At 37.4% G+C, this 24625-nt stretch overlaps 2 protein-coding genes across 4 annotated transcripts in view; one reads left to right on the top strand and one right to left on the bottom strand.

Moving 5' to 3' along the window:
- DNAH7 (dynein axonemal heavy chain 7) overlaps window positions 1-24625 on the bottom strand; it is a 99015-nt gene that overhangs the window by 4451 nt on the left and 69939 nt on the right. For 2 of the 3 annotated variants that reach the window (XM_031601139.2, XM_090144281.1), the window contains exons 47-59: window positions 22215-22369; window positions 21134-21324; window positions 18162-18295; window positions 17115-17450; window positions 15006-15132; window positions 13725-13919; window positions 10854-10946; window positions 5126-5302; window positions 4186-4347; window positions 3272-3472; window positions 2441-2602; window positions 869-1054; window positions 13-150 (exon numbers count right to left, since the gene is read on the bottom strand). In XM_031601139.2, the coding sequence (XP_031456999.2) occupies window positions 13-150; window positions 869-1054; window positions 2441-2602; window positions 3272-3472; window positions 4186-4347; window positions 5126-5302; window positions 10854-10946; window positions 13725-13919; window positions 15006-15132; window positions 17115-17450; window positions 18162-18295; window positions 21134-21324; window positions 22215-22369 (2257 nt within the window). The remainder of the gene's footprint in view (window positions 1-12; window positions 151-868; window positions 1055-2440; window positions 2603-3271; window positions 3473-4185; window positions 4348-5125; window positions 5303-10853; window positions 10947-13724; window positions 13920-15005; window positions 15133-17114; window positions 17451-18161; window positions 18296-21133; window positions 21325-22214; window positions 22370-24625) is intronic. The other variant, XM_090144282.1, reaches the window with a different exon arrangement.
- Window positions 6652-10159, top strand: LOC116233942 (baculoviral IAP repeat-containing protein 5.1-like). The gene is made up of 4 exons (XM_031601145.2): window positions 6652-6825; window positions 7858-7967; window positions 8416-8530; window positions 9687-10159. The coding sequence occupies exons 1-4, from the start codon at window positions 6688-6690 to the stop codon at window positions 9861-9863; spliced, it is 540 nt and encodes a 179-aa protein (XP_031457005.1). The 5' UTR covers window positions 6652-6687; the 3' UTR covers window positions 9864-10159.

Raw genomic sequence — 24625 nt, 5'->3', positions numbered from 1 at the left:
TTTCTGCATTACCTGAGTAAGAAGAATGCTGTCAAATAAAAGCTGGGTTTCTGACTGATCCTTAGTAATATCAGCATTTGCATGCATTCCAAATATCTCTGGGGAAGGATTCAGTGGAAGTGTCCTGGTATATTCAATGTAGCTTTGGTGCTGCAAAAAAAAGGAGTGCTAACATGTGAAAAAGACAAGCAGCCCAACATTTCACCACAGGCCAAAAACTACCATCCAAAACCACTAAAAATTCTCCTTGCAGACACTATCTAAACAAAGCAGTAAGTTACATATCCAAACTAAGATGGCATATGAACAATCAGAACAATTCAGCAGCTGACAACACCCCTAGATTTCCTCTCATCTACTCCCTTCCTCTGTACTCAATAATGCCCTCACTGAAACAAGGCTAGCTATTGCAACACCCCCAATCCTTGCAGAGTGCTCTGCTTGCGGAGCTGCTCCTGCAGGGAGCCACTGCTCTGACACTTCCCTTACCTCACCTGTGCAATAAGCTTATAGACTGCAAGGTCCTTTCCAACACCAATGACCCTGAACAACTAATTCTCGTATGCAAGGTTAAGTACTATCCTTTCAACTTAAGCATACATATTTGTACGCATCTATCTATACGTACATATTTGAAAACATACATATTTCTACATGTATACACACGTACATACATGTACAAACGCCTATATACACGCACCCCTGAACCCCCCCCAACCCGCACGCCCACCCCCCCTCCACGCCTATATACACGCACCCATGAATCGAAACACATTTATTATAAGTCTTTTATGTAGTACTGCTTTAATTAGGCCACTTCTTAATACAAATTTAACTTCTACTATGTCTACGACTTTCAGGTACTTACATCACCTTCTGGAGGAACAAAGTAAAGGCCACTCGAATCAAATTTATAATCTCTATTTGTTATGACTTCTGATGAGAAAAACATGTTCAGAACACTACGGAGTGTGCGGCGATCCCAGTCATCAGTGACTCTGCCACCGTAGTTACATTCCCCAGTCATGTAGCGAAGAGCATCATATGGTACCTCCTAAATGAAAAATAAAAAAACCACCACTCTACCACAACCTATAACTTACACCAACAGCCACATTACTATTGCTATCGTCTAATTCAAAGGCAACCAGCATTCTCTCTAAACCATAACAAACTATCATTTATAACTGATTGTTCAATCTTATACTGTACATCACCCAATCTTCAACTACTAAGTACTTACACTGATCTTTATACTTAATATTTAAGTATTTATACTACACTTGAGCGACTTTGGTCTTATCAAACACCACTTATTCTTTAGAAGAATACCACCATAAGAAAGAAGAAGCCACACCAGTGCAAATCAAAGTCCCCTGATACAAGTTTATAGACACCTTAACTGCAGTGATCAGTCCTTGTTTGTCTAATTGTTATACATAATTATGCCTTGTAAATTATGTTAATGCACAGGAAAACACAATTGAAACATTTGAATTGGGAGCAAAAAAAGAGCAAGGGGGAAAAACATTAGGGGATAAGAGATAAATTCTCATCAAAATTCATATGGTAAGGATTGTGATAAAGACAAGGTGCTGTAAAATGTATGGAGCTATATAGTAACTACATCCAAACCATTACCACTTCCAGCAGTAAAACCCTTCCCCCTTCTTAGGTGATGCATTTGCTTAGACAATGCCGTATGATACAACATTCTGCACGCTCATTGTCCACTCCCCTAAACCACCCGCCCGCCGTACATTGCTTGCTATTCCCTATCGCTTTTTCCTATTAACAGTTCTAATAATCCAAAGTACACCAGACTGACAGTGATTTGACAACAGCAGCCTAGCCGTAACTTCAAAGAGTTCTGGCTATAGTCTTTTGCATAGGATGCTGAAACACAAACAAGTGTCACGTATGGCTAGCGAAGTCCAGACGCTCTTGGACGAAACATTGCTTAGCTCAGCAAATGAGTAAGTACTCAATTCAGCTACATTGACACAAATAGAGCTCGCACATCATCTGTGGTACTCTGCAGTCCTGTATTATCCCTATGACTAAGTCAGTCACAGCGCCTGCTCCGTGTAATAATTCACTGCTTCCAACGACATCTCCAAGAGCTGAAGCCACAGCATCTATCTAGAGACAGAGTAAGATTCAGACAGAAAAAACAACGTGGACTGCACTCTGCTCTATTCTGCATGGCAGACAGCCAATAGTGGAATCTGAAAATTTCCAGTGCCAATTGGTTACCGATCACAACACGCTGATCTCCTAAAAGGATTGTTATTCATACTGTTGCAAATAAACGTTCACTGCTCAGTCCCAGGCCCCTACTAAACCACCGCCTGGGGAACTCTCGGCTGCCTGGGTACGTGCTCTCACGGGTCTATGCTGCGCATGAGAAGCGCACACAGGCCTCGGGAGTTTGCCATACCTCATACTGGTTGAGGAAGATGTGCAGCTGCTGCACGCTGATGCGAAGATCAGTCTCATTGAACTCATACGGGATATTCCAACCCAGTGGCCCAAACTTCCGCCTTTCTTGCACCAGCGCGTGGAAGAAGCACAGGCCATACAGCAATGCCTTGAACTCAGCCTTACAAACAAATGCAAGTACATCACTATTAAGTACGTGCTTTACAGAATGTCATTTTAAAAAGCTGTTCAGACAATGTCTCTATTCATTCTCAGTAAAGATCTCAGGCCTTCAACGTGTAGGAAGCTTATGTTTGGTTTGTTTGCAACTGTGAACATTTTGGTAAAGTATTAGATCTCATTTAAAAGAACTGTACGATTAGAGATAAATAATAGCAAATATTTTCAGGTCAAATAAGCTTGCACACAAATCTAATCCTGAAAACAGAGCTTTCCGAGTCTTAATAAAAGCAGCAAGCACTTTGAAGGGCATTTATGTAAGAACTCTATAAATTCCACTGGCCATCACGGTTCAACAGAGCAACCGCTTATTTTGTGTTTTGGATAAAAGCCGCACGACAACCACCTTGCAGATTTGCAATGGCAAATAGAAATGAAGTGAAAAGCACGCTGTTAAAGAGCCGCATTATTAATACCACGCCAAGAAGTCACCGCTGAAGTAGGAGATGCGCAGAAAACATTTTTGTTATAGGCAGCAGAGAAGTAAAGTAGTTCAATTGCTGTAAAGGACAACTATTTAATTTGTTACCTTTTTTCCCCAGAGCTAACGTACGCAGTCACAGTCTTCTTTAACCCCTTTAGAAAGTAAGGCTGCCACCGCATTACTAACCATTTTTTTGCAGCTGTTGAAAAAATTCGGGTCAGATATTGGATCCATCAGATATGAACGAATTATGTTCGCCCGTAAACCTTTTGGTGCTTCGTTAGTCATTTTCACTCCGTTCTGAAGTACAGACACTGGAAACGTGGCAGATGGATAACTGGTGAGCCAGATTCTGAAATCCGGATGTGTTGTGTCGGGGTTAAGCTCCTACAATAAACATATATGAAAACAACTGGAATAAATGACAGACTAATACACATCTCCTCTTATTATTTAAACAACTTTTTTGAAGGGAGTTGCAAAACATACCAGTCCAATGTTGAATTTCTAAAAGATTCCCAAGCAATGATGATCAGATTCAAATTGATGACAATTTTCGTTTTGCGGGATGCCAGAGCTCTTTTATTTATGACTGTGGAATACTGAACTGTAATTTCTGCTGTTTGCATAAAACGTGAACAAAAATGAGGTGCCCAGTCTACACCTCAACGACACATGTACTTTGCATATTGAGTGTCGTATGGCTCTTCTCAAAAAAGCTACAACAATAGTATCAACACATCAAAAATGCATGAAGAACTCCAGCAAAGGGTAAGCAAGAACTGTACTCCAGTACTTTTTTGCAAACCTGCAGCTGTTCAAATGTAGCATTGTTTAGCATGCTGCTTTTCTGCAGCGACAGATGCACAAAAAAAGCTCTCGGCCTAAGGAGGCAGCTGTAGCGCTCGATTTAACGTTCGGGGAATAGGCCACATCCGCCCCATTTGCGGACACTTCCTACTGCAGCAGCCAGAACGACAAAGACGGAACCGACATGGTGATTCCAAGTAATTAATGGGAATCGCCATCGAATATAGGAAACTGTCCACGTGCGTCAAACATATGTTCACTACACTTTTGAAAATATTAGTTATTTTTACCTCACAGACTCTTTCCAGCATGGGCATCCACGAGCTCGCCAAATGGCAGTTCTGCAGAACTACCCACGTTCCTTCCTTTACTGCTTTCTCTATCATTCTCATGGCTATTGGGCCTTGACCTTGACCGAGCGACAGAGAACTAAGCTTTGTGTCGCCATATCCCTGCATAGAAAAAGCATGTTAAAGGTAAGAAAAATACTGTGGAAGCACAATGCGTTTTATAGGATTAGAGTTCACATCCATACATATTCTTGAATTACTTTGCACTACTTGTTTTAAAATACAGTTTAAAACGTTTTCTCACGCCACCCCGGTTGACTACAACCTCTCAGCAATCATCTGTCAGTGAAAGACTCCTGCTATGCATCCATTTAATTCTGAACTTTACAGTTCTGACAGTTCCAAAAAACTCCTATAGATACTCTCACAAGGAACGCTCTTCCTTATGATGATGCAGACAGCCTGCAATAAAACGCACAATGTGTTTACTGCTCTGTGGCCAGATGGTTGCATGACGCTCAACAGCAAAGAATGCTGGTAGTCACAGGCAAGCAGTGCAAGAAATATATCTCACAGAAACCTAGGAGCTTTATACTAACAACGCTCTTTTACAGAAGTAATGATTTCTACTGCTGGGATTTTTTTGTTGGTTTGTTTGTTTTAAATACCATCCTAGTCAAAGCAAGAACAAATGCACATATTAATTTTTTAAGTGAAAAGGCCACCCAAGATCCTACGTTACTATGCTGTCAGTTAATGCTTCCTCCTCAGGAGAACCACGAGATCCGTTTCAACGTGTTCTTAGGCACCTAAAAACAGGCTTCTGAGCTTACTTTGACATTTCAACTTCTACTCAATTAGCTGTTTATACATACATGCAAACACACATGCAAACGCATCACCTACCTGAAAAAAAAAAAATCCAGAGATTTCACAATACCTGATCGTCAGCAAACTTAACAAGTGCTGCCATAGGGTCGGCACCGGGAGAAAGTATAAATATCAGAGGTGCACAAGAGTGGCTGTCAGAAAATGCACTTGACAAATCAAATGGAGGTGGCTCGATAAATGGACGGCCCAGGTTGTGAACGATAAATTCCTGCACCATTGGTATTACCTAAAAAAAAAAGAAACAATAAAATCTTTACATCCTATTTATGCATGTCACTATGCCGCTTTAAACAGTTTACTATAAACTACGAGGAGAGTATTGCTGCACAGAAAATGAAACGCCAGTTCAGTCCCAAAGAAATCACTTAGCATGTGTAACAGAAAACCAAAACAATCTTGCAGTAAAGACATGGCCTGACACAGTTGAAATAAGTGACCCTCAATATCATTTTCATCCTGCATCTGAACAGAGTAACGTGCTGATGTAAGAACTTGGAATCTCGCCTGCACGCACGCTATTTGTATTGCAGACTAGATTTCACCTTTTAAATACCTTAACTGAGCTCGTTTCAAAAGAGATAGTACCTCAGCTTTGCAAACCACTACAAACAACAGTATCCTACTGCATAAGCAATGAAAATTATATAAAGGAATATTATATAATCAAATAATATTAAGATGTTATAATAATGAAATAAGCAGGAGAGTTAGGCACAGCGAGACAAAGAGAACAAATAGGAGGCTTACCCGTGTCATGGGCTCGCTCAGGAAAGACCAGTGGAGTAGATCTTCCAAAGAGAGAGAGATCCTTCCCCACTGGTAGTCAGCTCTTAAATGGGTCTAGGAGAGGAGGAGCCAGGCTCCACTCCTTCCTGCAGCACAGGTGAATTGCTTTCACCTGTGCTCCCAGGGCTGACTCCTTGCTCACCTCAGGTGATTAATCAGAGGTTCAGGCCGTGACTCAGCAGTTCCCATACACCTACCCATAGGTCTTTTAATTTACTATTGTAAAGTAAGCACAGTACCGTGCATGTGAAACTGTTTATAAGAAGACAGCTTGAAACTTTTATAACTAAACATTTACAGGTATATTTGTTTTATTTCCCTCTTGACTAAAATACCTTGCGATGCACTGAATACTGTATAATTACCAAGTCACCGTTACAGAGTTCTAACAGTATCAGCAAATGCAGTATAAGATTTTGACCCCATAACATGAAATTTAAGTAACTCTAAACGCTTCAGAAACACCAGTACTGGTTCAACCACTTGTCACAAACTGTGCCTTTTTAATAGCTTTAATATAAACTCTACACAAAATGACTGAACTTCTATAAGCCTTTCACTTATATCTTCAACATTATAATCATAAAAGCAATACAGTTATACATTATAAGTACCATTTCTTTCAGTTAATAAATACACAGTATGAAACATTACATATCTGAAACAAACTTGTTTCCCAGTCATCCCACTCTCATCCATATGTTCTCACTTATTTTAAAGCCGCTCTGCTTCACAGGTGTAGTGTGTCACCAATTAGGAGAATACCTTAAATTGGAGACCTAGGAAGGAGAGAGCTCTGACCTACGCTCCCTGCAGTCTGCACAGATGGAGGCACTTCTGAAAGAGCTCCTTTCAGCTTCAAGTCTACTGAATGAGCTTAAAGAGATGTACAATTATGAAAGCCGCTTAAAAACCTTTGCCAATTGGCCCTTCATGAAGAACTGCAAGTGCACTCCAGAGAATGTGAGTCTGATAAAGGATGCCTTAACCACGTCCTACTCTTGGTATACTGTGAAGGTCAAGTCCCTCACATTAGTATTTTTTGTTCAAGAGAAGTTGTGAGCCTCTGCTTAGCCTGAAGTGAAAAGCTGAGCAGTCTGTCTTCCCTGTGTTCTGAGATACTGTAGCAAGATGATTGCTTTTCTTTTTTTGATTGCAAGTTTATGTATTTAGTTTGCTGATCTACCTTTAATTTTTTGTATTCCAAACTTATGGTTACTTTCTGTATTATGTTGCATTTCTGCTTGCAGACTCTCTTTTTGGAGACAGACCTAGAAGAATATTCTACTTCATCCAGCAGGAAGGATGAACTAGCAGAATGATTACTACTTGAACCTAATATCAGAAGTTAAAATTGTCTTAGTTTTAGTAAACTTAATCTTTACGTCCTTGCAGGCTTCAACTTGAGGGCTGAAAAGAGGAGACTGTGCTTCTGATTTGGCACATGTATCAAACAAGTGGGTTAGATCTCAGCTAAGCTGTGCTAAAAGAGTTATCTAAGAGGTGATTCTTGATAACTGAAATGAACTTGTTTTTTAGCTTTCCTACCAGATGCCATTCTAAACTGACAGGAAAGTGTAGCACTCTACTCATGCAGTTTATACGTAAGGGTTTTCTGTGGTTGCGGCCTTACACTACAGTTTTTCTCTAGGAAAAAAAATATATATATATTCCGGGCTACAGCAGATTATATGCACCGATAGCGAAATGCTTCTGTTGGTGTGCTAGTTAATCTCTGAAATAGCAAAGGTACTCTGGTGGCCTGTGAACATGACAACTATGTAGAAACTTATTCCCTTGACCTGACTGTTCCTTGTTCCTTTACTAATTGATCTGCCCACTTACAGCTCTTGCTCTTAAAACTCGTTTTTCAGCTGGATCTGCGCAGATAGATATGGTGGGGAAAGACGTTACCGAAAGTTCTCTGCGACAGTTTGATGTGAGCATGAGCTGCGTGTTGGATGAAGTTCTAAACTTTTGAACTGTCTCTTGCAGATGGCAAAGGCAGGCTTTATCCACTGCCGAAGTGCAAATGAACCGGATGTGGCAAAATGTTTCTTTTGCTTGATAGAACTGGAGGGCTGGGAACCTAATGACGACCCATGGTAAGCACAGGCTTAACCATGTTCTTTAAATATTTCTGTATATCTCCATGACAACATCCCCCTTATTCATTACAAAATTAACAAGTTTTCTAGCATTTCAGTAAACTGAAGCCTCCAAAAGTTTATCCTATCTTATACCTCGAAACACTTGCTAATTATACTCCATACGGTTTTTAATTTCTCTTTTTGCATCTGAAGAGGATGTTTTTGATTCGGCAAGCGGAAGATGGTTTCTATCAATGCTGTAAAGTCAGTCCAGATCTTGCCTTGTACTGTTTCTCACTCACGGTTCATGCAACCGGTTTTTATCTAACATTGGCTGAATTGTATTTCAGATGTTACCTGCTCGTAGACAGAAATATTGAAGAAACTTGTCCGCTTTTTATGCATCTTGAAGTGCAATTTTCTTGGTTTTAATACCCATTCTTGTTCTGGGCTCACACTGCAGGGAGGAACACGCCAAACGTCGTAGCTGTGGATTTTTATCTCTTACTAAGCAGTTTGATGACCTGACAATGGAGGAGTACTACATGCTGGAGAAGACGCGGCTAAGAACCTTCCTTGTAAGTGTTAACTAAGTAATCTTAAAATGCAAAGCTGAACTACTTAAAAAAAAAAAAACACTCCTTCCTTTTTTAAGAGGGTTGAATGCTAAGGAAGGAATGATGGTGTAATGCCAGAATGGGACTAACGTGGAATTGATAACCAAAATGCCTTATTTGCTAAGTAACCTGCACCCCTAGCCTTTCCAAACCTAGTTTATTGTCTAGCTTCTGAAAGATAACTTAGTTCAGTTACGAATGTTTGTCCAACAATTCACTGGAGTAGAAAAGTGAACTTGGGTGTGTGTGGAAACTACAATTAGCAGTTCCATCTTTTGGAACCTGAAAAATAGAACTTGGTCAGACTGCTGCTTTTTGTCTCTAGCTTTACACAAAACCGCTGTTTAACTACGCTGTCAGACTTTAAAGCTCCTTTCGAATGAGTCGCGGTTCTCGAGTTCTGATCTTCCCTACAGTATATGTGCAGGCTGTACTGTTGACATATACTGAAGCACACGTATCTGAGCTTTTTTAATTGATGGCCTTTGATATGCTGTCAATCTTAATTCTATGGATAATAGAACAAAGTGAGCCGAACTCCCTGAGGGGCACGTTAACTGTGCCCCGTATTTGTCGTCTAACCACTTCGTGGCTTTGCGCAATAGATCTTTATCTTGCTTCTAAGGTCTGATATTGAAAACATACCTGGTGGCTGTCAAGATTATATGAAGAATAAATAACGCTCAAATAGCTAAAAATAGGAGCAGTCTGCTTTAGTGGAAGAGGTCCGATACCTCAGAAGGTGGACTAATTGTAAAAAGTTATTACCTAAACATACCTAAACTAAAACTAAATTCAAGACTCTCTCCCTGATGTGAGAGCTAAACAATGGGCTCACAACTTACAAGTTTGCTAAATATATTTAAAAAAAACTGCTGAACTGAACCCCACTGGTGAGGCTGGTGGAAGAGTTTCTGGATCAGATGGTATACGCATACGAATTACCTGATGGACCAGTGTGCACCATTCAAACAATGGTAATGCTCATAAAAAGCATACTTCTAAGCTAAGATTAGTAGCAGATAAATGACTTCTTAAGGATCTAAGTTCTGAACCCCTCTGAATTGGACAGTTAAGTTACTCATTTAAAAATCTCAATCTTTTCCTTTGCTTTAAGTGCAAAACTGGCAGAAGCATAATAAATGCCTTTGAAGAAGAAGTTGCTGCAACTAGGAAGCGTCTTGTGGATAACTTTGTCTCCAAACATCGATATACGCCACAGCCACCAGCACCCATCCGAGCCGATCTGACTTGCCAATCTTCTGAAAGCTCACATCATGAGTCCAGAAGTTAAATATGACTGACTTTTTTTCTCTTATACAGTAAAAATATTTTTATTCCTATGCAAATACTTATATTAATCTGAACAGTAGTTTGAGGAAGCGTGGAGAATTTTTTAATAGGCTCTCTAGAGCAGAAGTAGTAACTGATTTATTTCTCTCTTGCAAAATGCTTTGTCATAGGTAGGCATGGACTAATGCTAGTGAATATATATTCACAGGTTATATATATATGATAAATACGCAAGCAAATACGTTTATTTTGCTTTTTGTAGGCTGACTTTTGAATAAAGATGACTAATGGAGAGTACCTGTTGCGATCTACACCTTATTTGAGCCAGATGCTCACAACAGTCCTGCATCAAAATACTTTCTATAGAACAAAATGGATCTGGGTGCCTGCTGTAATTACTACTTAACAGTCGACGCTACTGTTAAATTATCTTCCTACACCAGTCTAACTGGCCTTGGATAGTGAAGTAAAAACTTCTGCAAGCCAAGTTGTCAGACATAATAAAAAGGGAAAGTCACTAGGCCCATAAGACAGCCTTGAGCTGGAACCACTAAGGAGATTTTGGTGTACACAGTGAAATGTAAGAAAAGCTTAAGTCCTATCCTTCCGTGTTAAGTCTGCTTGTTACGCTTTCAGTTGTCTGGGAGGAGAGGTGGCTGGTCTAGACTAACTTAAGGTATATTCCATGCTGTATTGTTACGTAAGTAAAAGCTAGGGTGAAGGAGGAGGAGAGGGTACATTTGGAACGATGGCATCTATCTTACTGTGATTTTTACGTGGTGAACAGACTACCTCAGCATGAACTTTCAGTCTTACTATTTCTGCTTCTCTCCCCCATCTCACTGTGAGCACTGAGCAAGCGCCCACGTAGCGCTTAGCTGTCTGCTGGGGCTAAGCTGCAGCAACGCAGTTGAAATGCATACTTGCAAATGCTTTTGGTTTCTAAAATACGCGTGAGGTTTTTTGAATAAGGCAGTAGCCTTGTACATACCTTGTCAGGTCTCAGACAGCGAATGACGAGCATCCTTTGGAATTCGCCCAACTTCTCTTGCCACTCTGCAGGAAAATTCTCATGCTGAGGATCCTAAAAACATACATATTTAAGCTTTCTCTACAGCATTTGTGAATTGCTAATTATCTTACCTTGAGATACATCAATTCACGATGGACTTTTTATTAATCTGCAGGAATAGGACTTTTTTTTTAAGAAAACAACATTAAATGAGGTTAAATAACACAAAGTGTATCTAGGGAGCGTATACTGTAGCAGAGAAGCCAGTCATTTTTAGGTGTTTAAAATGTAACGACCCCAGTTGCTCTCCTCTCTAGGAAGACGGTGGACGAGACATGAGATACATGGAACGCTATGCTATTATATGATAATCACTATTTATGCTGCATCTGAGTGAAATTGAACAGAAAAACTGAGTTCAAGAACACCCCGGAACTTATTTTGTAAGTAGCGTATAGATATTCCAGCTACATTACAGCAGTTACTAGACTGGAATAGCAATAAGCATGTGGTGTGTGTTAACTTACTCAAGTACAGTGCTATCTGGCCATTGGTGTTACAGCTGTGCCAGGGCAACTTAGCCTCACTTGTAGAGGGCTGGGCACAGAGGTGTGCGGGTGGACTACAGATTCCAAGCAACTTTGATTTAGTAAATTGAGTCGCAATGGAGCTTGCGGTCCTCAAAGAGTCTGAACTCTGACCTTTAGTACTTAGCGCAGCATTCTGGATTCTAATCTTATTTTTCAATTAATATATGGGGGAAATATGTTGCAGTGAAAACTCTAATGACTCTCTAAGAGCGTGGCAAAAAAACTGCTAGTTCGGGATCACTGAAAAAAATAAGAAATGCTAATGAGCGAAGGTTGCACAGAAGACAGTTACGAATTGTGCTACTGACAAAAATTGTTCATTTCACCATGAGAAGCAGAGATGCAGCAGTAAGCTTTGAGGTTAAGTTGGCCGCCTGGCTGGGGGAAACCAAGTTTCAGTCCCTACTCTAAGATACAGAGCTTAACTTTAGATAAAATACACAGAACTCTTGGAGCAGGGAGCTGAAGTCAGGTATTCCCTACTTTTGGAAGGAACCTGAGTTGCAAGAGTAGAAGAAGAAAACATCAAATAGTTTTCTGGTGATCTTGAGACAGCTATATTTGTTGTACAGTTATTTATGCCGAGGTGGCTCATGGTCATTTTGTGCCTCTTTCTCTTCCTTTCGTACACGAAACTGCCCTTTGCCTGGTTGTGTGTTACTGGGGATAAACTATACTGGTGAAGAAAATGGCCTCTGTCAGAGAAAGAATGCTTATTGAGACCCATTTACTAGCACTTCTTAACATCCCAGTGCGTTCACAGGAAAGTATTAATAATAGTACTATTGGAGCTGGATGCTGAAAAAAATGTTTTTATAATGAGTAAGATGCCTAGCGCCTCTCCCAGATCGAGACAGTGACAGGCAACATATATACTGTTCAGGGTTCAGTAACGGCAGTCCTAGTTGCAGCGTTACTAATTTTTTAGATTTTTTTTTTTTATCATTTAGCTGCTGACCTGACTGTGCAGATGTTTTTTTTGAATGATATTTAAGTGAAGAAATTCCAAAGAGTTTGGCTCTTTGAATGCAGTTAGCGGTCAACACGTGGACCTTGATTCTTTTCGTCTGCAAGTCAGCACCTTTACTTTGAAATGGTATAATCTTAGTGTAGATAATGAAGTAGTCTCCTTGCCCTCTGTTTCAAAGGCTGTGATTTCCACATTCGATTTCTCAATGGCTAGTGTTGGAAGATGAACTGAAGCTCTCAACTTACTGTATATGTTATGTAAATGCTTAAGGAAAGCTTTAGTTCTGCTATTTGCCTGTTTACTGCTATCTGGACGATTGAAGGAGCTGTATCTGCTCAGTTTCTTAGAAATTTTTCATACGGTCATGAGAAATTCCAATTAAAAATCCTTTAGTTTTCCTCCTTGCCCCCGTCGAGTCCCTTTGTTAGAGAAAGGATTTCTGAATCTTTGAAATCGATAAAACGCAGCCTTTTTAAAAAGAGTATAACAGGTCACAGGCTGTACATTTATATATTTTCCTCACTTATCTTATGGTGAAAAAGTGCTTCACTCGACTAGCGTGAACAGATGCTATGGTTTCAGTGTTGGAAACAGTTACGGTCAGGCACGGCGCTATTGGGAAATGGTAGTTTTTAAAATAGTTGGTCAGGAATTGTGCGTACAGTGAGAGCTCAGTGTATCTAAAAGCAGAAGAGAAGCAGTATGATAAAACGAGAGCTGAGAAAAGTTGACAGAAAGACAAAGTGAGTGCCTAAAAGTGGAGCATAAGTCAACTATAGAGCCTCAATTTTGAGCGTCCAGTAGTGAAAAGGTATAAAGAAATAGTTCCTGCCTATCTGTCACTCTGGAATAGGACACAGGTCTCCTGAATCCCACTTGAGTATTTCTACAATGTAACAGTTGTTTTCGTTGCTGTCTTTTTTTTAAATTTACCCAAAAAAGCTGAATACCTATGTAATGGTACGAAAAGTCATCCTCAAAGCACGGTGAACAAATGAATAGACCGATAAGGCACCAGCAGCTGACTTGAATTTAGTTAATTTCACTTTCGCCTTACTTCCACAGGTTTTGCCATCTTTTACTCTAGCCCAATTCAAATCACCACCCGCTATTCAGTAGCCACCTGATAAACTGGTAGTAATCTGCCCCTCCACACCATTTGCTTAAATTTCAACTTTCATATATGCAGAAACCGACCCTGTAAAATGACAATACTTCATTTTCTCAGAATAAATATATTCGACATGTTAATTAGCTTATGGAAGCAAGCGACTGGGAATGTTAACGTACCAAGCTGTCGTACACCGTTTTCCATCCATCTTTAAGTTGCGTAAAATCCTTACGAATGTTTGTGAAGCATGGCAAGTCTTCTAGTCGACAGATTTCGTCCCATGATTGTGGAGGAAGCCAGGTGCATGGATTAGAGAAGGGATTGTCCAAGCCTATGCCACCGGTCAGCAGGAATTTCCACTCATCCTCTTTAATCTGCAGAGAAAAACAATGCTCTCAGAACCAACTAAATGAAATCCGATAGTTTTAATATGTTCTATAGGAAATCACTGTGCTTATCTGATTTCTTAGACTAGTTGAAAAAGATTCCTACCTAAAACAATTAGTGTCTGATTTTCAGTTAAGAACGAATTTGAGGAACTGAAAAACTAAATATAAAAGCTGATTTTAAAAGAATTTTCATCTGCGTTCCTAAACTGGAGGAACGAGCAGTTTAAGACAAAGTTCTCTTTGTCAGATGCGTTCTTAATTCCCAACATTTTGAAGCGAAAGAAGCAAATAAAAACAAAACCCATCCTGGAAGTACTTCAGGGGACAATTCAGTTTGAAAACTTTTTACTGTAATGTGAGTCCAAGTATGAAAAAAAACTATTGGTCCATTACATGTCTCATTCTTTTATCTCAAAACTTTGACGGCTTGAATTTTGTAATTCCAAGCCACTCGTCCATCGCTGTGTCAGCTCTTGAAAGTATTCATTTTAATGCTTCTGTGATACTGTGAGACCACCGAGCAATTTTTAGTAAGAACCGCTTTGCAGATAGTGAAGTTAAAGTAAGCATATTTCATCATGAATTTAAAAAAAAAAAAAATCCTAGTAAAGAAATATTTTTTAAAGAATTAGTAAAAATTAACAAAATTCATGTTGGCTTTCAGCAATTCTTTGTAAAAAAAAAAAAAATTAAAAACATTTAACACTTTAAGTGAAAAAGATGAGTTATTTCTTAAATTGCCACAATTCATTTTTATACACTTTTAGAATTCAGAATACATTACGGTAAAATCTTGTAAAACCTTAACCCTAAGAATAACACAGGGCGGACTTAGGTTTCAATAATGTCCAGAAAAACTATTATCATCTAGTACGATTTGTGCCACATCTGTTTGTGACAAATTTATTTTTTTCTAGAGAATCTTTTACACTTCTCATAATTGCTTATGAAGCTCAAACAACAAAATTCTGGATTAAATATTACTATTACATATATGCTTATTTTCCTATTTTATCCTCTCAATTCTTACAGCTGGTCATTTGAATGTGTGAATTATTTTTAATTACTTACCATTTTCTCATATTTCAGGAGATTCACAGTTAGACAAAAAGAGAAGAGCAGCTTGTCCTTTTCAAACAGCGAGCGACAGACATTGACGTAAAGTGAGTAAGTGAAATGATCCTTGAGAATCTTCAATCTACAGGTGTCAGGAAAAGAACTATCTTCTATTAATATCATGCTTAAAACCTTTGCGTTTTTGAAACCTATGAATAAATTGGATCGCCTTAATTGTAACAAACTCTCTGATCAGTTAGTCTCCAAAGAATCATCAAATTTGTATACTGATTTTTGACCAAAATAACAAAAACCAAAATTATGACTCCCCGACACATTTTGCCGAGGAAACGAGCAGTCTCCTCTAGGAATGGCGAAAAGAACAACCATCTTAAGATTCATTATGAACAAGAATACCACGGCTAAAATCCAAACTGCAGATTTTTGATTGTCCTCTGAAATCCATTTCCTACTCTACAGACGCTATAATCCCACATATATGAAAAAAGTTATGACTATTAATTATTTTCTTTAATTTAAATAAAATAGGAAGCCATCGATACAGCTTTGTTGGTCATCATTTCACCAAGAATTAAGTTAGAACAGTCAAAATAATGAAAAACCGATACAGATTGTTAGAAACCAAGCACCTCCATTTGTACAATTATGTCAAACAAAGAAAAGAATGAAGAAGAATATAAAAATCAGAGTGCATAGTGAATACCATCTGACTAGCAGAGACAACCCAAGACAAAAAATCCCACGTGAACTATTAACTGACAGAATTTTCTGGGCCTCAGCAGGTCTGCCTTATTAGTCTTTGCCGGACAAAACTGTGCCCTGGGAATGCGTACTGTCAGCTGTAATTCAGGTCCCACATCTTCCTATTTCTGCTAGCACAAAGTTTTCATTTCAAATAAGCTAAGTAAACTTTTTTCTTATCGCTCGCTGACTTTGATTTAGGAACATAGGTGCGTGTGGCTGCTTTTTTGAGATGAGAACACCTAAGATTTAAAGTCAAAGAGATAGGTGTATAGAATGCAGGCTGTCTTTTGGCAGAAGGATAAGTTGAAAGTAGCTTCAAATACGATAACAAAATATTAACTCTGACTTAAATGCGTAGCGTTTTTGATAAAACAGGTATGCTAACCTTGAACTATACAGACCTTGATTAAACTCTAATAAAAAAACCTTCATAACTCAGTATGCCATTAAAACAAACGCTTATACGTTAAGCGCTACCTTACCAGGTACTGCACTTTACTTGTATTTAGATAAAGCACGGACTGTAACAGATAATTCAGAAATTGTCATCTGCAACACTAACTGGTTTTTCTGCAGTAGTTTCTTCTGTCTTCTGTTGACTGAATGAACACGGAAGTAGCTAAGCAAGAAAAGCGAAGCTCTGTGCATTTAATCCACAGCCCTGGAGCTCAAACAAGCCACCAAAGTAGAATTTATTAATTGAACTGATGGAATACTGAAAAGATCTCGTAGAAAATCTCTGTATAGATAATTCACTTCAGTGTTATATTCTGAATAATCCTATTGTGACTTTAACTGATCACACGTAAAATAAATCCAGGGCTTGCTTTTATTAGATCGTTAAAGATTGCAGTTTCTCCCATTCTCGTGAAGAAAAAACGGAAGAGGGAGGGACGCCGCGCATACGGAACCATAATCAAACAGTCCAAAATTTGCTGGGTTAATAATTACTGCTTTTTTCCTACTCTACATCCTAGGGCCCCGGACCCAAGACTTCATTCTTTCTTACCAATTGCATGAATGTTTCTCATCAGCTTCTGGAAGGCATGCAAAGTCAATACATTAAATACAAAATTAAGGTGAACGGAACATTTTAATCGCTGTGCTGCTGTGCAATTTCACACGTGGCTTAAGTTAGCAATTACTAAATAGAATAGCGGAATATGTTGCACTTGTATTATATCATACCATTTTGTCTCTATGAAGAAATTGTCTTCCAGAAAAATATCTGGCAGATATATACAAGGAATGTTTGAGAACGCAACGCCTTACAGGACACGCTTTGCAGAAATGGCAATAACTTCTCTAGAGTAACCTAAAATACGTCTCCAATTACAAATAGCAAATTATTCCTCTTACCTTGTTTGTAAATCTTCTGATTTCTCTGAGTTATCTATAGACATGATGAAAAGGTTAATAAACCACATGAGAGAGTACTGATACATCGGCTCAATGTTGGCTAGATCAGTAATAGAAAAAAACAAGATCGATGAATGGACAGAAATAGGACGATAGCCCATACGAGTGGCATCAATCTTCCTTTCTGTTTCTTCTGCCACAGCTTGCTTTTCAGAAATCTCATTAGCCAGAACTTTGGAAGAAGACAATATCTTAATAGCGGTTTCGTCCTCCAAAATATTTCCTTCCGAAGCTGAAAGAACTTCTAAAATCTTGTCTTCTATTTCTTTTAGTTGCCTATGATAAAATACAATTTTTTTTGCTTATTAAATTTGCTTATTTTCTGCTAGTTTTACAGAAGAAGATTACGTGTAAATTCTTTCCACGGTACGCAACTTACATAAGAAAACCTTTTTGTATCTGTTACTAAGCGTTTGCTTAAATTTCTGAAAAATTAAGCTAATTTCAGACTTGAAATAAACATTTCAAAGGAAGAATGTGTCACGACATTTTGAACACTAAGCATTTCATGCTTTGATCTGCAGATCCCTTCCACATGTGCAATAATTGCAAATAAAATGCACAATGGGGAAAAAAAAAGTAAAACATCAACATTTGTGAGGACAGCAAATAATACATGTTAATAACAACTTGAAAATAACAACTTGAAAAGGACACGTAAAGACAGAAGGCAGGGTCAGGACTTTGCTCTACAATGACACATCCCCCTATGTTCTTTAATATTTTATTACAATCCCACAGATAGCAAATTACGTCTCTGAGAGAAAGTTATAACCGGTACGAATACAAGAAAGACTGTGTGTTTTAATCAGCCTAAAAACCAAATGAGATGAGTCTGGGCTCTCGAAAATCATGCTCTTGAATTTCCTTTTAAATCAGATCTAAATAGAACAATTAAAAAACACCTCTGAAATGTATTTCCTACGATTTTGATTTTCTTAAACTGCAATCTGCTTCTGTCCCTAAAAAGGGAAAATATCTTCATACCTTTTATTTGCAGCCCCTTGAAGGATGAGGGCTTGTTTTTCTCCCTCAAGATCTGGTCTTTCTCTTGCAACTACTATTCCAAGAAGCTGATCCTGCATTCCTTCTGAAGTTATCATGAAATTCAACAACGTTACCTGTTAGAAGGAAGATGTTTTGAGAGTTGATCTTATGCAATTAAAGTGCTTCCTCATTTACAGGATGAGGAGTGCGTAACGACGTGTTACATGAAAATTGGACGGTAAATGAATTGCAGATGAGAGTTTAAGATCGTGTACTAGAAAGTTAGCGCTTGAAATTACATGGAAACTGTAATGCTTCAAGTGACCGGTCCATGTAACATAAATGAACGCTTGCACGTAAAAAAAGGATCTTCCCTTTCAATACTCTTATCCTTCAAATAGCTTTTTCAGAGAGATTTCTATGAATGGAAGATCCAAATTAATGCACAAGTTCTGTAAATACATTTGTTCATGTTTTTTTTCCAGATCTGTTCAATCCAAACATCCCACTACAAAAGGGATGCCAACACAGTATTTTAGAAAAAAATACAAATACAGATCACATTTTAGAATTTTTAAGAAACTGCTTACTACTTTATAAAAAGTCTTTGCAATCTTCATAAAGTACGTGGAAACACAGATGCCGGAATTACACTTTTAATTGACGCTGCTCCTGCAACATACATTTTCCTTTTTTAATTGTGCCGTTCGCATGCAGTTTGCGTTGTTATTACCACAAATATTTATATCCTACTACTAGCATAATAGCATCTCTTTCTCTTGAGGAAATAACAGTAGCTTAAAAAAAAAAAAAAAAAAAAAGACATTTTAAAAACTTGTTTACTAAAAGAATTTCTGTGCTGTAACTTATAACTGATTCAATAAATGAGGTGCTCTGGTTGAAACAGCAAAAAACATATAGTGTTTGTATGAGAAAGGTAAAAAATACATTACCAGTAGAGACTAGAAAATACTTGATGCACGTAATTCAAAACCAAGAAAATCAACTTCCTGATTAAATTCTCGGCTTGAAGGAACTATCCGCTAGTGTCTATAGGTTCTTTTTGGGCTTTTTTGGTAGGTACAGATAATCATTGGCTTGTATTTCCAAAGAATGCTCAACCTTGAACCTCAGGATTAGTGACGATACAAAATACCCGTACCATCAATTTGTCTTAATCTTCTTCCACTATTACTACAAAAAGTAGTCAAAACCTTTTTTCTATGAGCTTCGCTTGCGAAGTTAGGAGGAATAGTATTCTCCTTTTCTTAAAATACAACATTAATAGGTATTCGTTATACCACACCTCATTTGAGGCTCTTTCACTGCTTTTTTTAAACGGGAATTTTGAGAGAAAGTTCAGTTGTACGTGACTCAGTACGATCTTCACAAGCATCGCAGCCTATCTTCTTAAGAATTTTAATACTTGTAACCTAATATATAGAGAGATCTAAATATTTAGATCTCAAGTTTATAAACAGCAGGAATATTTCAGAATCTCATTTCTCTTCCTCAAAGCAAAAGGTTTGCTATGAGCAGCTTTGAGGTAACTTTTGGCCGGAGCTGCCACGCTCTGAAACGTTGGCTGGCTCAGATACCTGAACTTCTGAGGACTAAGCGCAAATGTTAGAATCTGCATTCTTCCCTATCCTCAGAGGGTCATAATGATGTTTATAATGCACATAAATAGATGGCATTCCTAGAGCTGAAAATCATGAGTTTCTTTAGTGCTTTTTGAATTACGCAATTTCTGATAAATAATCTTACAAATGGAGGAAAAATACTCTGAATGGCTAATAACTGCAAATATATCTCTGTACTGCAAATACATTTTATACCTGTCTTTGAAGGCTTCACTGTATAAGACATCAGAATTCATTACGATCATTTCTATGAAATACGATAGCCCCATCAACTATTTTCTCTAGACTCTTTTTCCATTAGCTACCTCCAGAGCGATCTTCAGGATAATCCCACCAAAGGGTGTTAAATTACATTCAGACAAGGTTATTTAAATATTACTTTTCTGTCCTCTTCTCCCTGTATCAATTGCTGATTGACAACTAGAAGATTTTATTTCTATTAAGTATCAACAATTCTGAGGAAATAATGTTCATACAATTTTAAATACGTATGTACTAGTCTAAGAGTACATCTTTTGGAAGCTCTCTTCCTGTTATATCTCATCTTTTTTTTTCTTTTCCTGAGCCTGACAGTAATTATCTTTTTTGAGAAAATAACTGAACAAAAGTTATTCCCTTTCATTCATTTTTTGTGCTTTTTTCCCCACTTTCAGTACTCCTTCGTAGTTGAAACTTAACTTAGCCTTCCGTGTTGCTGAATATCACATTTACAAAGCTTGACTCAAAGATTCTGCGTTTCAGTACAGTGTTTAACCAAAGTTTGCAATATTTTTTAAATAAAAACTCTTTAAAAGGAGCAACGAAGAAAAAGTGCAGTACTTCTCTCAAGCAATTTTAAGATGAAAACATCACCTGTTTTATTCTTGAAAGCAGAAAACCTTTTTTTTGTTCCTCAAATATAAAAATTATTTCCTGAATTTAGCATTTGTTAACAATTCTTATATCTTTCATAAAGGAGGCACAATGTCAGAAATTACCTATGCTACAAAAAAGAATCTTGAATATGAAAGTCTAAGTAGAGTTCGCATGTCATGCGAATTTTACATTAAATCCCTGAATATGCTTTTGTAAAAAGGGTTACTGAAGAGCATCAAGAGATATAGACTGGAAAAGGTGTTAAAATAAATCAACATTTTCTTAGAGCATGAAAATACGTTGGTACTGCAAGGTAACGTATTAGATACAAGATACAACACTAGTCTTCTAGCAGTGCCGAAAAGAAAAAAAAAAAATTGGTAAGCTAGGAAGAATCAACAAATGCCAGAAAACCCGCCTTAGCCAAAGAATCATTCTAAAGTTAAAACAGAGTTATACTTTCAAAATTCTAACCTTGACAGATATTTCAGGAAGATAATGTGGATTTCTCAGCTTAGTTGTAATGTAAAAGCGGAATTCAGGAGCATACTCAATAGTGGAGTCTCCGAGGCAAATGCATATACTTCCCGACTGCTTAAACGTCTGTTTGAGCAATAGTGGCTCTAGAATAGGATCCAGTTCTTCTCCAATATTCTCTAGAAGCACTTCAATATAACGTAAGCGTTAGTAGGGCCGTCTCGGCATTTATACTACTTAATGACTGTCTTATGCAATTTGTAAGCAATGCACAAAAAGTAAAAATATCAATTGGGCAAAATTTACATATCTAATTAACATTTCTTAGAGCATTCGGCCAATTGAAAACCAAATTAAAGAACTGAATTTTTGATTTCTTCTTTTTTTCTTAATACTGTATCTATTTTCAAACAAGCAACTGAAACTCCTATTACCGCTGCTGATGGATTAGCAGTAAATCAAAACATTTAAAATTTAAACAGCAGTTTAAAATTACCATTTTTAAAAAGGGACCTAACAACAAATACCACGTGCCACCAAAGAAATCACTTCAAGTATCTGTGCCTTCTTGGCTTTCAATGTAAGACTTCAAGAATATCAAAATCAAAAGAGAAATAAGGGAGAATAAACGATCTATTTCTTTACTTGAGCTCCAGTTATCCAATTAAAATTAGCTGCAATTATTATTACGTATTCTATTAACTAACTCATTTATGTTTGAGGGTACAACAGTATGGCAGCTGCAGTAAAATTACACAATCCAGACATCATTAAATGATCACAGCCTAGCACTCTGGTAATTCATACTCTTAAAAAGCCATAAATAGAAACAACGTTACTTTTTAGAAGTCAAACGATCGTAACATGAAAACAAAGATGTGATAGTTCTTGCAGAGCAATTAAAAGATACCAATTAAACTGAGGATTACAATCATTTTCTCCTAAGAATTAGCTTATAGCCTGCACCGAGGTCATCAATGATGATAGTTATAATTTGACACCAGAGTTCTGTTTTTTAGTTAATTATGCCCTCTCCAGGTTTTCCTGTAATTTACACTTTCATTATTCAATAACTTACCAGGACTGCCAAACTGAATGCAATTTTCCAGTGTCGTAACAAATTGAGGGTCGCTGAGCTTGATTACATGCAAACTATTGACTTTTTCCATATTCTTTATCCATTTATTTGCTTGACCCTGAGGATCTATCATAAGAGGCCATCTTCTCGCATTTCTGAAGGGAAAAATACAAATTTCAGGGCTGAAATATAAGCTCTTTACTGTTACCTCAAAATCATTTTTAAGGCAATATATTTTCTTTTTTCATTAAAACAAAAGCTTGCAAGTACAAAATCCTACTAGGTACATGCTCAGCTATAACCTTGAGCGGATTAAGAGGAAACGCGAAACTTCAAGTTATTTGCTCACAAAAAATAACTTCCCACTTTCAAAGAAAGTACATAGGATAATAATTCTTAAATCCTAGAAAGATTAATCTCATTTAATTTTATAATTCTTTCAAAATAAAAAGATCGCTGTAACTTTTGAAATTTTGAACAGCTTTAATGTTGTAGACTTAAGTAAGCATTTCCAAGTGAACAAATAGAATTTTGAATGCAAGAGGTGTCTTATACTCCAAGGTATCATCTTTTAAACCTAAAGCACAATGGACACCCAGAACGTCTTGATGTTATTTTTGCCAGAGCTAATTACTACTTCATGGGGTTTTTTTGCAGTATTCTTTACCACACATAGGTATGCTGACTCTCAGAACAGTCAAACACAGAAGGCCTTCATCGCTGTTAAAACCATTTTTAATGGATGAAAATGCATAAGCAATCACCGTGTATATTTTCAAAAATCTCTCTGAATAGCTCTCAAATTCTACCTTTAAAAAAAAAAAAAAAAAGTGTTTATCGTTATAAAAACCTCAAGTTGCATTTTTATATTGTTCTTGAGGTCCTAAAAAAATGTAGGCACACACATATAACGACAAGCATAACATGTATTTTCAACCTGAGCTAAACTTATCTGATTTTTCAAAATTACGAGCCATCGTTATTTAGTTTTAAAATGCTAATCATCTTCTCATCAGTTCAAAGGGAATTTTGATCAAAGCTTTATAAAAGTGATGGGAGGGGATGTACTGTGGAAGCGGTGGATTCATTAACATCGTCAACTTTTGAGCTTAGGTGATGGAATTATTAATCCGGTAATTGCTTACAAAGTTACATGCTACATCTATAATCCCAGCATGCCTCTGCAAACTCTGGTAAAGTTTTGCTTCCAGACGTATGATCAATTCTGATTTTTAAGTGTGAAAAATACATTGAGGTTTTTAGCTAGTGAATTATTCTTTGATATCTGTTTAGTTTTGTACTCACAGCACCTGCCTAATTACCAAAGCTGAATTATTACCCACACGCCTATGTTTCAAAACGTTAGCTTAATATACAATTTTAGCGAAGTATGAAAACATTCGCTCTGCACTAAAAGAAGCATCTGACCACCAGCATTGCACAAGGTCAGCCTCCTCAAACAGTGACAAGAATTTTCATGTAAATGGTAACAAAAATGAAAAGATTTGTATCAGCAAGTTCACACAATACAATATTGCAGAACTGACGTGACTTACGTGTTACAAAGGTATCCACTAACAGGCTTGCCAGCCACTACTAACCTGGTTCTAAGCAGCTTTTATTCTTTGTATGGAAAATACAGAGCAACAAATGTGAAACAAAGTATATGGGCTAACAATCAAAAAGAGAACACCAGTCAAAACAAGGTGAATTCAGCTTCAGTTGCCCTAAGAAGAAAACCGAGAAGAAGCTGGAAATCAGTAGCTACATATTGGACAGAAGTGGGAGGTCCTTTGTTGAATCATAACGCGCCTGGATGTTGTGCCATTTGGCAAAATACTGTCTGTAGACAAGCAGATGAGATCTATAGCATCTCCATAGCATTTCCATAAAGGGAAAGAGTAAGTTGTCCTCAAAGAAAGATTTACAAAATAATCTCCGTTAGCCCTGTAGAACCTCCCTTGGTAGTAACAGACAGCACATTTCTTTTAACGTAACAGAGCTTTAGTTTTTGAAGGGTGATTACTTTTGTATCTACTGATTCTTGCATTGTTCATTAATTCAAAATAGGATAAAGTCAAGCTTTAGAACAGAATGTTTATCACTTTGTATTTCTTCTGCAAATAGCTTCTGTTTAATCTATTCTCTATAAAGAATCGATCAAGAAAAAAGCGCTGTCATAAATACCTGAAATATATATTAATTTGAAGGTGAATATCATTTGGGTTTTTTTTTTTTTATCCTGTCTTTATGCATATATGGAGACATCCAAAGCACGGGTGAAGCGCTTTAGAATATCTTAAACTGAAGAATAATCCCATACGCAGTACGTTTGTGAAATATCATTGCTTTTGGTATCATTATAGCAATCCAGAGGAGTTTAACAAGAGGAGAGGGAATTTAAAAACTTT

This window comes from Phasianus colchicus, chromosome 7, assembly GCF_987193195.1.
Source record: "Phasianus colchicus chromosome 7, bPhaCol1.hap1.1, whole genome shotgun sequence".
In the NCBI taxonomy this organism is placed as follows: Eukaryota; Metazoa; Chordata; class Aves; order Galliformes; family Phasianidae; genus Phasianus; species Phasianus colchicus.
Note: the sequence above shows the minus strand (reverse complement) of the source record. Positions and strands in the feature narration are given on the sequence as shown.